This window comes from Watersipora subatra, chromosome 4 (assembly GCF_963576615.1).
Source record: "Watersipora subatra chromosome 4, tzWatSuba1.1, whole genome shotgun sequence".
Classification (NCBI taxonomy): domain Eukaryota; kingdom Metazoa; phylum Bryozoa; class Gymnolaemata; order Cheilostomatida; family Watersiporidae; genus Watersipora; species Watersipora subatra.
This window is the reverse complement of record NC_088711.1, coordinates 15641922-15654100: the sequence shown is the minus strand read 5'-3', so window position 1 is coordinate 15654100 and position 12179 is coordinate 15641922. Positions and strand designations below refer to the sequence as shown.

At 36.0% G+C, this 12179-nt stretch overlaps 1 protein-coding gene across 1 annotated transcript in view; it reads right to left on the bottom strand.

Annotated features, from left to right (window-relative positions):
- Positions 1 to 850: 850 nt before the first annotated feature.
- LOC137393021 (ubiquitin carboxyl-terminal hydrolase CYLD-like) overlaps positions 851 to 12179 on the bottom strand; it is a 31393-nt gene continuing 20064 nt past the window's right edge. Inside the window, exons 9-13 of the mRNA XM_068079402.1 lie at positions 8732 to 8852; positions 8340 to 8433; positions 3687 to 3802; positions 2395 to 2599; positions 851 to 2033 (exon numbers count right to left, since the gene is read on the bottom strand). Coding sequence (XP_067935503.1) covers positions 1858 to 2033; positions 2395 to 2599; positions 3687 to 3802; positions 8340 to 8433; positions 8732 to 8852 — 712 coding nt within the window. The 3' untranslated portion in view covers positions 851 to 1857. The remainder of the gene's footprint in view (positions 2034 to 2394; positions 2600 to 3686; positions 3803 to 8339; positions 8434 to 8731; positions 8853 to 12179) is intronic.

Below are 12179 nucleotides of genomic sequence, written 5' to 3'. Positions count from 1 at the left end.
AACTAATTGTTCACACGTTAGTTGCTTCTACTATCAGCAATCATTGAGAGCAACTTGTTCCTCATTATTGATCCTACAAATGAAACGAACATCAGCTGTGAAAAATCTACCAGAATGATAGCAGGGATGGCAGTTTATATAGCTCTAATCCTATACACACCATATTATATTGTACATTGTCTCTTTTGCAGTCAGTTAAGGCAACTAGGAGAATGGTTGCGGCTAATGTATCATATCGGATCTCCAATCAGCTTGAGTAAAATAATTAGTTTTTAATTTACATTGTAGAGCTAGAGGAAAGCATAGAGTCAGGAGGCTGATGGAGGATTCCTATCAACAAGTACCCAATACAACAATGAACGTAGCAAAAGCCAATAACCGCTACAAGCACGATGCAGAGTATGACCCTTGTCGAGAGTGGCTCCGACTTATAGTAACTAGTGTGACTGTAGTTGGTGCATTTGCTGCGATTTACCCAATACAAATAGGCCTTAATTGTCTGTACGACAACCTACGAGATGGTGAACTGAGCTTGACACATTGCAAGAACCTCTTTACAATCGAGTATTCAGCAACTGTCCTCGCTGTGTCTATAGCGGTCGAACTTGCATTGATTGCAATATTCTGCTATGCCTGTCGACACGAGTTCTGTGGGGTCAAAAGACGATATAAGGAAGGATGTCGGGTGTTTCGTAGAAGTAGACCGCGTTCAGCCGTTGTTGAACCATTTTCTGAATAAGAATGTGCAACAGAGTTCTTAGCTTCTACAATCTACTGGTGCACATTTTGAAATAACAATTACTATTTTTATACAAAAAGGAATTTGCTGTTCACGTGTTTACATTGTATGTTGAAATTTATTAGAATGAATACAGTGTCTGTTAATATATATATATATATATATATATATATATATAATAATTATCACAGATCTATACCTAGAGGCATCAAACTGATAAAATGATAACTAAAAAACACTTTTCTAAGGTAATACGTTTAAACAGCAGATCCATAGTAAAAACCATCTTATGATGGCAACAAAGATAAACTAAGCAGAGGGCAAACATAATTTTTGTTAGAGTTGGAAAGCTCAGACAATACGAAGAGTATATAATACACGCATGCCTGTAGAACCTTGGTGCATAATATATGAATTTCTGGTCCAAACTGTCAGAGATTGGATAACTCCCGGTGCTCAACTTCGAGGATAGAAAAAATAAAAATAAATTTAAAATAAATACTCAATGAACCTTCCTGTAGCATTTTATGCTCACAAATATGTCTGAACTCAGCAACTTTTATCTGAATTACAAAAATATTTACAGACACAAGAGAGAAGCAAAAATGAAGATACAGATACATGTATAAGCGTGTTCATATAATGCTATACATTGTTACATCCTATATACATATATATATATATATTGTATCACAACCATCAGTCCCTAATTGTAGATCAAAAATGCTCCATTGAACTGTCTAAAGTTGAATAGTTGTAAATATAGCTAAATCTGAGTGTATAAGTAAATCAGTCAGCACAAAAGGGTTTATTCTTAGTATACATTAAAGCTTATCTAAAGTTGAGGGTGATATATCTTAGCCATCAATAATATATAAAAATGTTATATCTGGGTGTACAGTTAATTCTATTGTCTTACGTTTTATGTCTTCTTCAACTCTTGCCTTAGTGCACTTGATATCACACTAATAGAGACCAAATTTGCAAAAGATCGGAAGAGCGAGTGGAACGTTATGAATGTGTAAGGTAAAGCAACTCCGTGGATAAGAGCATTAGATGAGTCGACTATAAATTTAATATCTAAGGCTATAACAAACCAGGCAAGGCTAAAGCTTTGGCTAAGACTTGCTATACACGCATAAACAACAGTCCTGAAGAAGTCTTTGGATATCGGCTGGTATGGAATTGATGTCTTTAGCCACCTCATCGTAGGCATCCATAGAGAGCCAGTTGGCAAGATCTCCCAGTCCACTCACTTCCGGTATGTACTCAGCAGCAGCACCAGTACCTGGGTCTGTAAGATGGAGTATAATGGAGATGGAGTGTCTGACAAACTTTCAACTTGTAATATTTTGCTCATGCGCAAATGAGGTACAAGGACTATTCTTAACAGTTCATCGACAGTATAGCTGACATAATTAGCATCTGGTAGATATACAAGCGGTGCATCGACCTCTTGCCTGTTGCTGCTATAGCTGATAAGGATTATTTAAAATCATGCTGCTCGGATCGGATACAAATTAAAGAGACTAGTTGTCAGTTCCATGCTCTTCTTCCGTGCGACTGACTGTCCCAATAAAATGAGCCAATCAATGGCCTACTTTCACCCCATAATCCGATATGACATCGCTTGTTAAAAATTACCCCAACATTACCTTGAAGGTGTGCTACGCTGTCATAGTGGAGCCATTCATTACTAGCAGATGATATCAGATCAGATGTTTCGGATATGCTCAAATAATGACCATCTCTGACTGTCAGAACACCCTTGAGCAGCATCACTGTGCCTTCATCTAGGCCTTCCTCTTCCCCCTTCAGCTGGACCGGCAGGTGTTTGCTTCTCTTTGCATGCCTGTGTACCTGAGAAATCAAACAGAATGTGATAATGTTAACCCTTTAATTTGACAATCACCAAATTCTGTGGTTTTATGCCGTAGCGCCACGTCAGACTAAACCTTAAAGACTAACTAGAATGTCTCTTAAAATTTTATGAAGCAAAATAAAGGAGCTACTAACCTCAGATAATCATCAGAAAAAATGTTGGGACCAGAAGAGCTGTAAGCAGCTGGAATAGTTTGACAAACAACTAAAACTCCAACTGAAAATAATAAATTTACCATAAAAAGTACTAATAAAAATTGAGTTTTTATGTTGCCGAAAAACTGACAACTAAAATTTGACTTTCACTATAGGGATGTCTAGACAAATTGTTGTTTTTCTCTTTGCATGGTGGACCAAGTTTTTATTTTCAAAGGCTTAATGGTAATCGTGATAGGCTATGATTAGCTCTCAGAACAATTCAAATTAAAGATTCTAACTTTTTTAAAGAAACCTTATTGAAATTTTTGAGTTGTTATGACAATTTGTAATATCACTTAGACTCTTTTCATTACATTTGTCACAATTTTTTACACCAATGGGGAAGAACATCTCTGAATGCACCGTATTTACTTTAATGAGAAACTTGTATTTTAAAGCTCACTTATTTACTGTCTAAAAATACTTCAGCAAACTGCCAAGAGCCTTTTCAAGCATTTAAAATAAAATTAATATGTGACAGTTAATAAATAGTATATGAATGTATATATAAATAAATAGCATGATTGATTAATTACCTAGCCTTGTGATAAACAAAACAACTAGCATTTTGGCGACATAAATAAATTTAATAAGTCAGTGTGAATAAAGCTAAATAAGCGGCTACTCTAGCAGCAGAAACAAGATATGTCATTAGTATAAATGATATGCACTGATGATAAAGAGAGCCTCGACAGAAGAATAGAAAAAAATACAGATTTCTTTACAAATGCTCTAATAATCTCCCAAGCAGGTAAGATATTCACTCTAAGCAGCCTATTCTACGACAGCAGTGTGGAGAAGCCATCAGTTTCAGCAATGGTGAAATGAACGCCTGTGCCATACCCATTCTACATGTAGATCTACTTACTGTCTGTGAGCAGGATTCACAAAAGGCGGCGGCAGACAGGTCAGCCAGCTCATGCTCATAACACTCTGGGCACTCAAAAACTGCTCTCTCGCCACACATGTGGCAAATTCTCCGGGCTACAATGACCCAATACTAGTTCTCACTCGTGCCCAATTTAACCTGACCTTGAATCATCCATGACATTATTTCAGACAAGCTCCCATATGCCTAGGAGGCTAGGACCTACATGTATTAAAATACGCTGAGCTATGCTATTCCTGGAAAGTCTAGGACAATACCTCACAGTCTGGTAACACTTGTAATGTATCACAAAATATATTTTTAACATGACCTTGAAAAGAAGTATCAGTCAATCGTTTTGATTATGAATCTGAAGAGAATTAACAGATTTCTCAGATATCACAATTGACAACTTGAATGCAGAGAAGATAGAATACATGTCGGGTTCTCCGTTTCTTTTAAAATTAAGCTTTCAATTACCACAGCTCTATATGTTGTTACAGCATACCATTCATTGCATCAGACGCAAAATTAACACAAAAAAGAATATAATAAAAATTATAGCAAAGCTGTGAGCAATAGTTTTGGGAGGCAGCAGGCATGTAAAACAGCCATTTTTAATATCCAACTAGAATTGTTACGAACTCAGTTCGCTACAGACAGTAGCTCATCACAAAATTGTCAACAAGTATTGTAAGCTGAAAAAGTCAGACTCTTCTACTTGGTCTATAACCTCTCGGCTTCACGCCGAGCTAAGATGACTGCACCACAGCTCGGTGTTAGCTTGTTAGAGCTTTAATAAAACAAGACTAATCTACCTGAAACTATCATGCAGCAAGAATAGAAGAGGCTTACTATAACTTTCTGATGGATAGCATATCCTGATAGAATTGCTAAAAACCATGAAAGATGAACTTGCGGAAAATTTTAGTAAATTTTATTAGAAAGTATCGATATTTTTCTATCATTTGCGATTGTTTTTCATGTTTAAAGTGATCTATATGCTAGGATGTTTAAAGATTAATGTCGATAACATTTGATCGCAACTAAAATGCTCAAATCATGCGAAAGTGGGATTATGACGTCTATAGTTGCAAAGATAACAAACTAGTGATGTCATTTCGCGTGTAATTTTCATCTGAGCGTTTGAACAGCGATAAAGTTTTGCCAATTTTAATCTTGAAACATCCTGGAAGTCAGATCATCTCAAGCATAAAAACATTTACAATACAGTGGAACCTTGGTTTTCGAACGACTCGCAGTTCGAACAAATCGGAGTCCGAACAAAAAATTCGAGAAATTCTTGCTTCGTAGTTCGAACAAAAATCGGAGTTCGAACGCCGGTACGACGCATGAGTGCATACGTGAGGATGGAATGCTGAGCGGCGTACGGGTGTAGATCGCTCTCTCCGTGACCAACTGTTGTCGCATTGTCCGAGATTAAACAAATGTGTAGCAAATGGGCCGAGTTACAGAATTTCGTCGAACTCCACCACCCCGAGAAAGCTGCAGCCACCAGAGTCATCAATGACTTTAACGACACTATCATGAAGCACTTCCGAAAAGTGCTAAATAGAAGGCAGAAGCAAGTGTCATTGGATAGATATTTTAAGAGAAAAGAACATCCTGTAGCTGAGTAAAAAATCCTATTCATAATTCTTTTCTTTATCCTTTTTTTATTTTTACACGTTCATGTTAGCGTAATCTTTCGTATGGAAGATTACGACAACGCGAACGTACGATTAGCCAGGGTTACATTTATGCTTATGTTATTTGTGTCTTTGCCATTTTGCTTAACATTTTCTGAGATCTGTTTCGGATCTCAAACAACTCGGTTTTTGACCAACCTTCTAGAACGGATTGTGTTCGAGAACCGAGGTTCCACTGTAATAGAAAAATACCTATACTTTCTGATAAAATCTACTTAAGTTCTGTGTAAGTTCATCTTTCAGCCCTTCCGGAATAGTTAGCATGCATATGAAAGCAAAAAGACCTTGAACAGTACACTTTCTACACACTATCACCTACATCGAGTTCCGATTTGTGTAAGTAATCAACCTAGAGGCGCTGCTCTCAATCCGCGTTACAGATTTAAATAAAATCCTTAACACAACCAAAATTTAACAAAGTTAATATTATGATTTACGACAGCTGTGTGAAGATTACAGCCTAAGACAGAGTAATATTACACTAAGGATATTGTCACAGCTACTTAAGGCAGACTTTACTCTGAGTGATAAGAGCTAGCATTAGTCTATGATTAGCCTGTTTCCGGCAGCTTAGCATAGATCAAACAGACTGAGTAAGTAAGATCACACACGAGAGGTCAAAATGAAAGGTCTGTCAGACTTCAACTACTGAGTTGGGATTTAATTTCGTGCATGCGATGAGCAAATAATGAGAAACAGCTATTGTTTCTGAAATATAATACTATAGAGATGGATAAACAGTGCATGAGGATGCGACATGTCTTTTTCTGAAATACAATATCATAGAGATGGATAAACAGTGCATGAGGATGCGACATGTCTTTTTCTGAAATACAATATCATAGAGATGGATAAACAGTGCATGAGGATGCGGCATGTCTTTTTCTGAAATACAATATCATAGAGATGGATAAACAGTGCATGAGGATGCGGCATGTCTTTTTCTGAAATACAATATCATAGAGATGGATAAACAGTGCATGAGGATGCGGCATGTCTTTTTCTGAAATACAATATCATAGAGATGGATAAACAGTGCATGAGGATGCGGCATGTCTTTTTCTGAAATACAATATCATAGAGATGGATAAACAGTGCATGAGGATGCGGCATGTCTTTTTCCGAAATATAATATCATAGAGATGGATAAACAGTGCATGAGGATGCGGCATGTCTTTTTTAGTTTTGATCAAGCTTGATAATTTTTTAAAGCACTAAATTAAAAACATGATCGTTTAAAAAGTTGAATGACTAATTTACAATATTCTTAAGCTTTGAGTAGAGAGAAATGAACGAGCACACAATTCCCAATAAGAGACTGCAAAATCTTTACTACACTAAGAGCCGGGTCTGTCTGTTCCAAGTCATGTCTAGAGGTGGAGAAAAAGATTACATCGTACGAGATTTGAACACAGGGCAATAATTTGTCTGTGCCCACAGCTTTAACAGATCAACCAAACAGATAGCCAAATCATTAATTCCGGAAAGAAGAACAATCATACTTTGACATATGAATGTTTTGAAATGCATTTTTAGCAAAGAATGGTCTCAACATACAAAGTAATTTCCGACATACAATGTCTAGTTATCCTATACGAATAATTGTTTCAACATACAGCGGTTTTGACATATGATGACAATTATGAAAAAGGCTGTCTTTGTTTGGTATGTACATGTTTTGATTGTACGCAAACATATTTTTAATGAGATAGACGGCAAGGTTATTTATGCAGTTCAAAATAATGTCCAGAGTGAGCCAGGTTTTATTGCTTTATGCTTTTTACTGACCTCATTTACATAGCAGAGTACATATGGGACAGCTTCATAGAACTTTTGATTGGTCATGTCATTAATTGTTAGCAATGAAGTAACGGAAATACTGGATACTCGTTGCCGATGCTAGAATCTTTTGACTGATGATTGTAACAATCAACCAACAAGTCAGAGCAAATAGCGTCTGACATGCCTGTTCTTGACATGTTACCTTTTCCTTAGTAACTTTCTTAATTATCACAAAGGCAAAGATAACTTTGTTGCGTAAATCTAATAGAAAGCCAAGCAAAATAAAATAATTGAGATGACAACTCCAAAGCACATCATTGCACTTCAATCTATGTAGTCAATTTGAGATTTATTATATGTAGGACAGGGGGTCAGAAACCTTTCCTACTCCAAAACCCATTTGGGAACTCCTCCAATTAAACATGTACTAGAAACCACAATCCAATTTTACATCTGATATATACGGACGTACTAGGTGAATGCCCTACGTTGTATGGGTAATAGAAAAAAACAGCTTCAAATGCTTAATTTCAAATATGATACCCGATGTCTATTTGAGTCCTTATATTTGAGAAAGAAAAATACAAACAGCGTGCTGTCAGCTGCTTTCCTCATATTTATGAAATAACCATTCAAACTCATCCAAATTTAATGGCATTGAATGAACAAAAGAGTGTACAGTAAGGTTCTGTGTGCCATCATGCGTACCGGAGCAGTCAGTTGACCACGTAGCATTACACATTCTGTTATCTTCAAAAACTCTGTTTCTTGGATTTACCAGCAATTTATCCTCCAAGCAGAGATCAAAAATTGCGCTAGTGGTATGCCAGATATATGGAGGCTGCCAAACACGCGAGGTAGGCCAGTCAATCGAGTGTCGCACACCGGATGTGAAGCATATTTTGGACGATTCAAAATGTTTCATTTTAATAAGACTATAATCCTCAAATTCAGAATAATGTTTTGAAGTGAACATACACAAATTTAAGTCCTTTTTTATTTTTAAAAGTCACAGGGAGCCACAACAGAAGTATGAAAGAGCCACAGGCTGTCGATCTCTGGTATAGGGCAACCTTATTATCTGACAACTTATGTTACACAAAGCTCATACAACAGGAGACAAAGCTTTGAAAAAAAATGAACTAAGTATCGTGCTACCAACCGTATTCAAGGACATCCGTAAGGTCGATGTGGAGGTTAGGGAACACCAATTCCATGGCTGATCTAGAAACTATGAGTATGAGGAATTCAGGTACCTGCAGGAAAAACAACAATTGTTAACATTGGCAGCTGTGGGTAGCTTTATGAATGACTAATATGACATAGAGTAGCTTTATGAATGACTAATATGACATAGAGTAGCTTTATGAACGACTAATATGACAAAAGTAGCTTTATGAATGACTAATATGACAGAGTAGTTTTTTGAATGACTAATATGACATAGAGTAGCTTTATGAATGACTAATATGACATAGAGTAGCTTTATGAATGACTAATATGACATAGAGTAGCTTTATGAATGACTAATATAACAGAGGCCTACAAACCTACCTTGATAAATTTAACCTTGCGTTGAATGCAAGTCTTCTCTAGTAATATCTGTATGGAAGGAAACCCTACCCTGGCATCCTGGCAGACTACCAGATCCATTGCATATCCAGTTTGCCGATTGCTGCAAACATAAATATTTCTCTAACGCATCATACAATGTGTCTTCTAAAAAGTTTCTGTAAAAATATCAAGTTTTTTAAATTTTTAGATGGAAAAGTGAAGTCAGCGGCCTACAATTTAAAATAGCATCGAATGGCAGGCTTGGAAACACTGGGTAACTTTCTGGGTCAACATATCAGCTAATGATGGAAAATCGTTAGCAACTATTTGAAACTGTCCAGCGCTGACTAGCTGCCACTTGCCAGCTAATTGCAATTAATCAAACCTTGACACTAAAGTTAATCAGTTCCAATATTTGTTTTGCAATAAATAATTCACAAAAGAAAACATTTCATTCGTTATACAGGTGAAAAACCTTACTGATAAATACTTACTATTAACGACATCTAGCCTCAAAACAAATGCATCAAATGAAACTATTAAAAAAATAGAAAGTGAAAAACTAATTTAATTAAATGTCAGAAAATAAATTAATGAAGCAACGATCAATAAAGAGATTTTTATTCCCACACTGTCTAGACGTCAGAGACAGACGAATTCAGACGTAGTCTTGGGAATACAAGACACGGGCAGTGTGTAGGTAGAGGTTACAATAGAGATAGTGAAATTATGTTGCCTTGCATTTATAAATTAACAGAAATTATCTCTTCAAGATAACAAACTAGTTTAAAAAAACTTAATCAAAGATGTTTGCTCATGCTTTTCTATTATTATACATTTTAATTTAAACCTAGTATGTCCAAAATTTCGAAGACATTAGAGTGAGTTTGAATGCCAAGTGGAACATGAACATTGGAGTTGCGATCACAGGTAATCAACTAAATAAGACAATTACATCATGGATTGAGATAAATACAGTCAAACATGGATAACTCGTCCACGGATAGCTCGAACACATGGTTAATTCGAACATTTCCTTTGGTCCGTTCCCACGTAATGATAAATTGCTATAGATAACTCGAACTCAACACTGTTAATTCGAACTGTTTTTTTGCCCAACGGCTACCGAAACGGTTATCGCTTTAGAAAATCACTTTATTCAAAGCCATAGAGGTAAAATTCATCTTTTCGTAATTCATAAGCGTCGTTATTACCACCATCGGCAAAATATTTTTGTCAACGACTTTTCTAAAAGTTTGGTGAAATTTGATTTATACTGCGATACGATGAATAGCACAGGCTAGCCGGGTCACACGCGCAAGGATTTTCGCCACGCACATACAAAACAAAAATCGCATGTTGTTTTTGTTTTGTATGTGCGTGGCGAAAATCCTTGAGTGCGTGGCGTAACCCAGCTAGCCCGTGATGAATAGTTTTCCGACGTTGATTCCGTGTTGAATCAACGTCGGAATGTTGAATGTTTAAATCGTCTTAAAAATTCTTGTAATTAAACGTATACGTTGTCTGAGCTACAAGACAACTATTCATCGTTTGACCTAAACACAGAATACGTGTGTACATTCAATAAGTATCTATTAAAAAAGCGTGAGTGATATAGAATGTAACGTAAAACCTCGTAAAATTTCTAATTGAACTGCCTCGGAGTGTTGCTCTTAACGAATCCCAGGTAAAGTAAGGTAATCTGCATAAACTTCAAGAAAAAACAGCAAAATTGATCGTGGGTAAAACCCCAAAAAGAAAAAAATGTCTTTTCTTTTGAGCACTTCAACAACGATCAAGTTTTGCCAATGTCAATCTGAAAAACGTCCTGGCAATAACATCTCCTCAAACAACAAACCAATCTCAAGTGATAGAAAAATCTCTATACTTTTTCATGAAAACGTTTTAAACTTTACATTAGAAGCATTTAATTTGAAACAAGCCATTTGTGCTTTTGATTTATATTATAGTTTGTATACGTACATGTATCTACTAATAAATAAGTAAATATATGGACTTGTGACAGTGCTCTGATAACTTGAACGCTCTGATAATTCGAACACTTTTGCTCGGTCCCTTGAAGTTCGAGTTATCCATGTTTGACTGTATTTGCTCCAAAGTTTGCTGAATATCGAAAAACTTCTATATAGAGAAGACCTGAAGCTAAGATCGGACTGTACATATGACCATTAGCTAACGAATGTAAATTACAAAGCTGATTGTGAGGAACTGAGCATGACGAGGCCTAACAAGGGGAGGATCAACAGCAATAAGTTGCTAATTACCAAGCCAAAGCGCAGACTTATTAAAGATTAAAATTAAGCTCAACTGTAGGAAAGAGCGAGTTCATTTTTAGTGTTTCTTTCTAATTTCATAATAAAGTCTAATTGATCAGTGATCAGTGATCACTGATCAATTAGAGCTGTTCTAAAAAGATGTTTTGGCAAGATTAAACACACAATCAAGACCTCTTCAGTAACATTGTGCCAAAAATGGGTTCCGTACACGAGCATCATTTTAAAACAGGCGTATATATGCAAAATCTACTAGAATAATTTAATGCAAGTCAGTCTGGAAATAGTCCAAAGCCAATAGTCCAATTTTTTATATCACAAAAGCTGATAGTTTTTGCGAACTTGTGTCAATGCATTGCGACGGATGTTAACAAATGAAAACCTCAATGGAAGAATGATCAATGTCACAATTGTTCCAACTTGAGATATAGCCATTTTAAAGTTTACACACTTTTTTACAAAGAATCAAAACTTATATCATAGAAACCTTTTAGCTGGTGGTCAATAAGGATGTTACCTGTAAATATGATCAACAAAGAAGCGGTAGACATAATTTGGTGTGACACAACATGACCTAAGTTAAAACCGCCACACGGATATTGATCGTTTTACTTTGGAAATCATTGACAACTCTATGCATGATGTTTTATTAGATGATAATGTTACAATGTTATAATAATCTCATTTTAAACGCTATATTGCAGTAAAATATGGGGTTTCAAGCAAAAAATATTAGTTTTTAAATTGGAAATTCCCAAACAAGTCATGTGCTACTATTGGCTGAAGGTACTCACGTGACTGGACAATGATCAGTTTTGCAAAGAGCTACCCTAGGACACTTATATTCCGCTAGTATTTAGTTTCGTGAGTAGCATACAGAGTAAAATTTCGCTGCAACTTAATTTCGCAGCTTTGATGAGTGCGAAAATATAGTGATGTGAAAATAAATGCAGTGGAACAAACATAATTAGATTCCTCAGGTTTGGTTCACCGGTAATAAAAAAATTTCAATTTGGGACTAGTTTGTAATTGTGAACCGCAGGTAGAATTTTGTGGGCGAGATCGATAATGCAATTTGATCGCTTGCTGCCATTTGTTTCTTGGACTATCAATGAACAAAGCTATTTAATTCCGCCTTTTCGCTCATTCGTTAT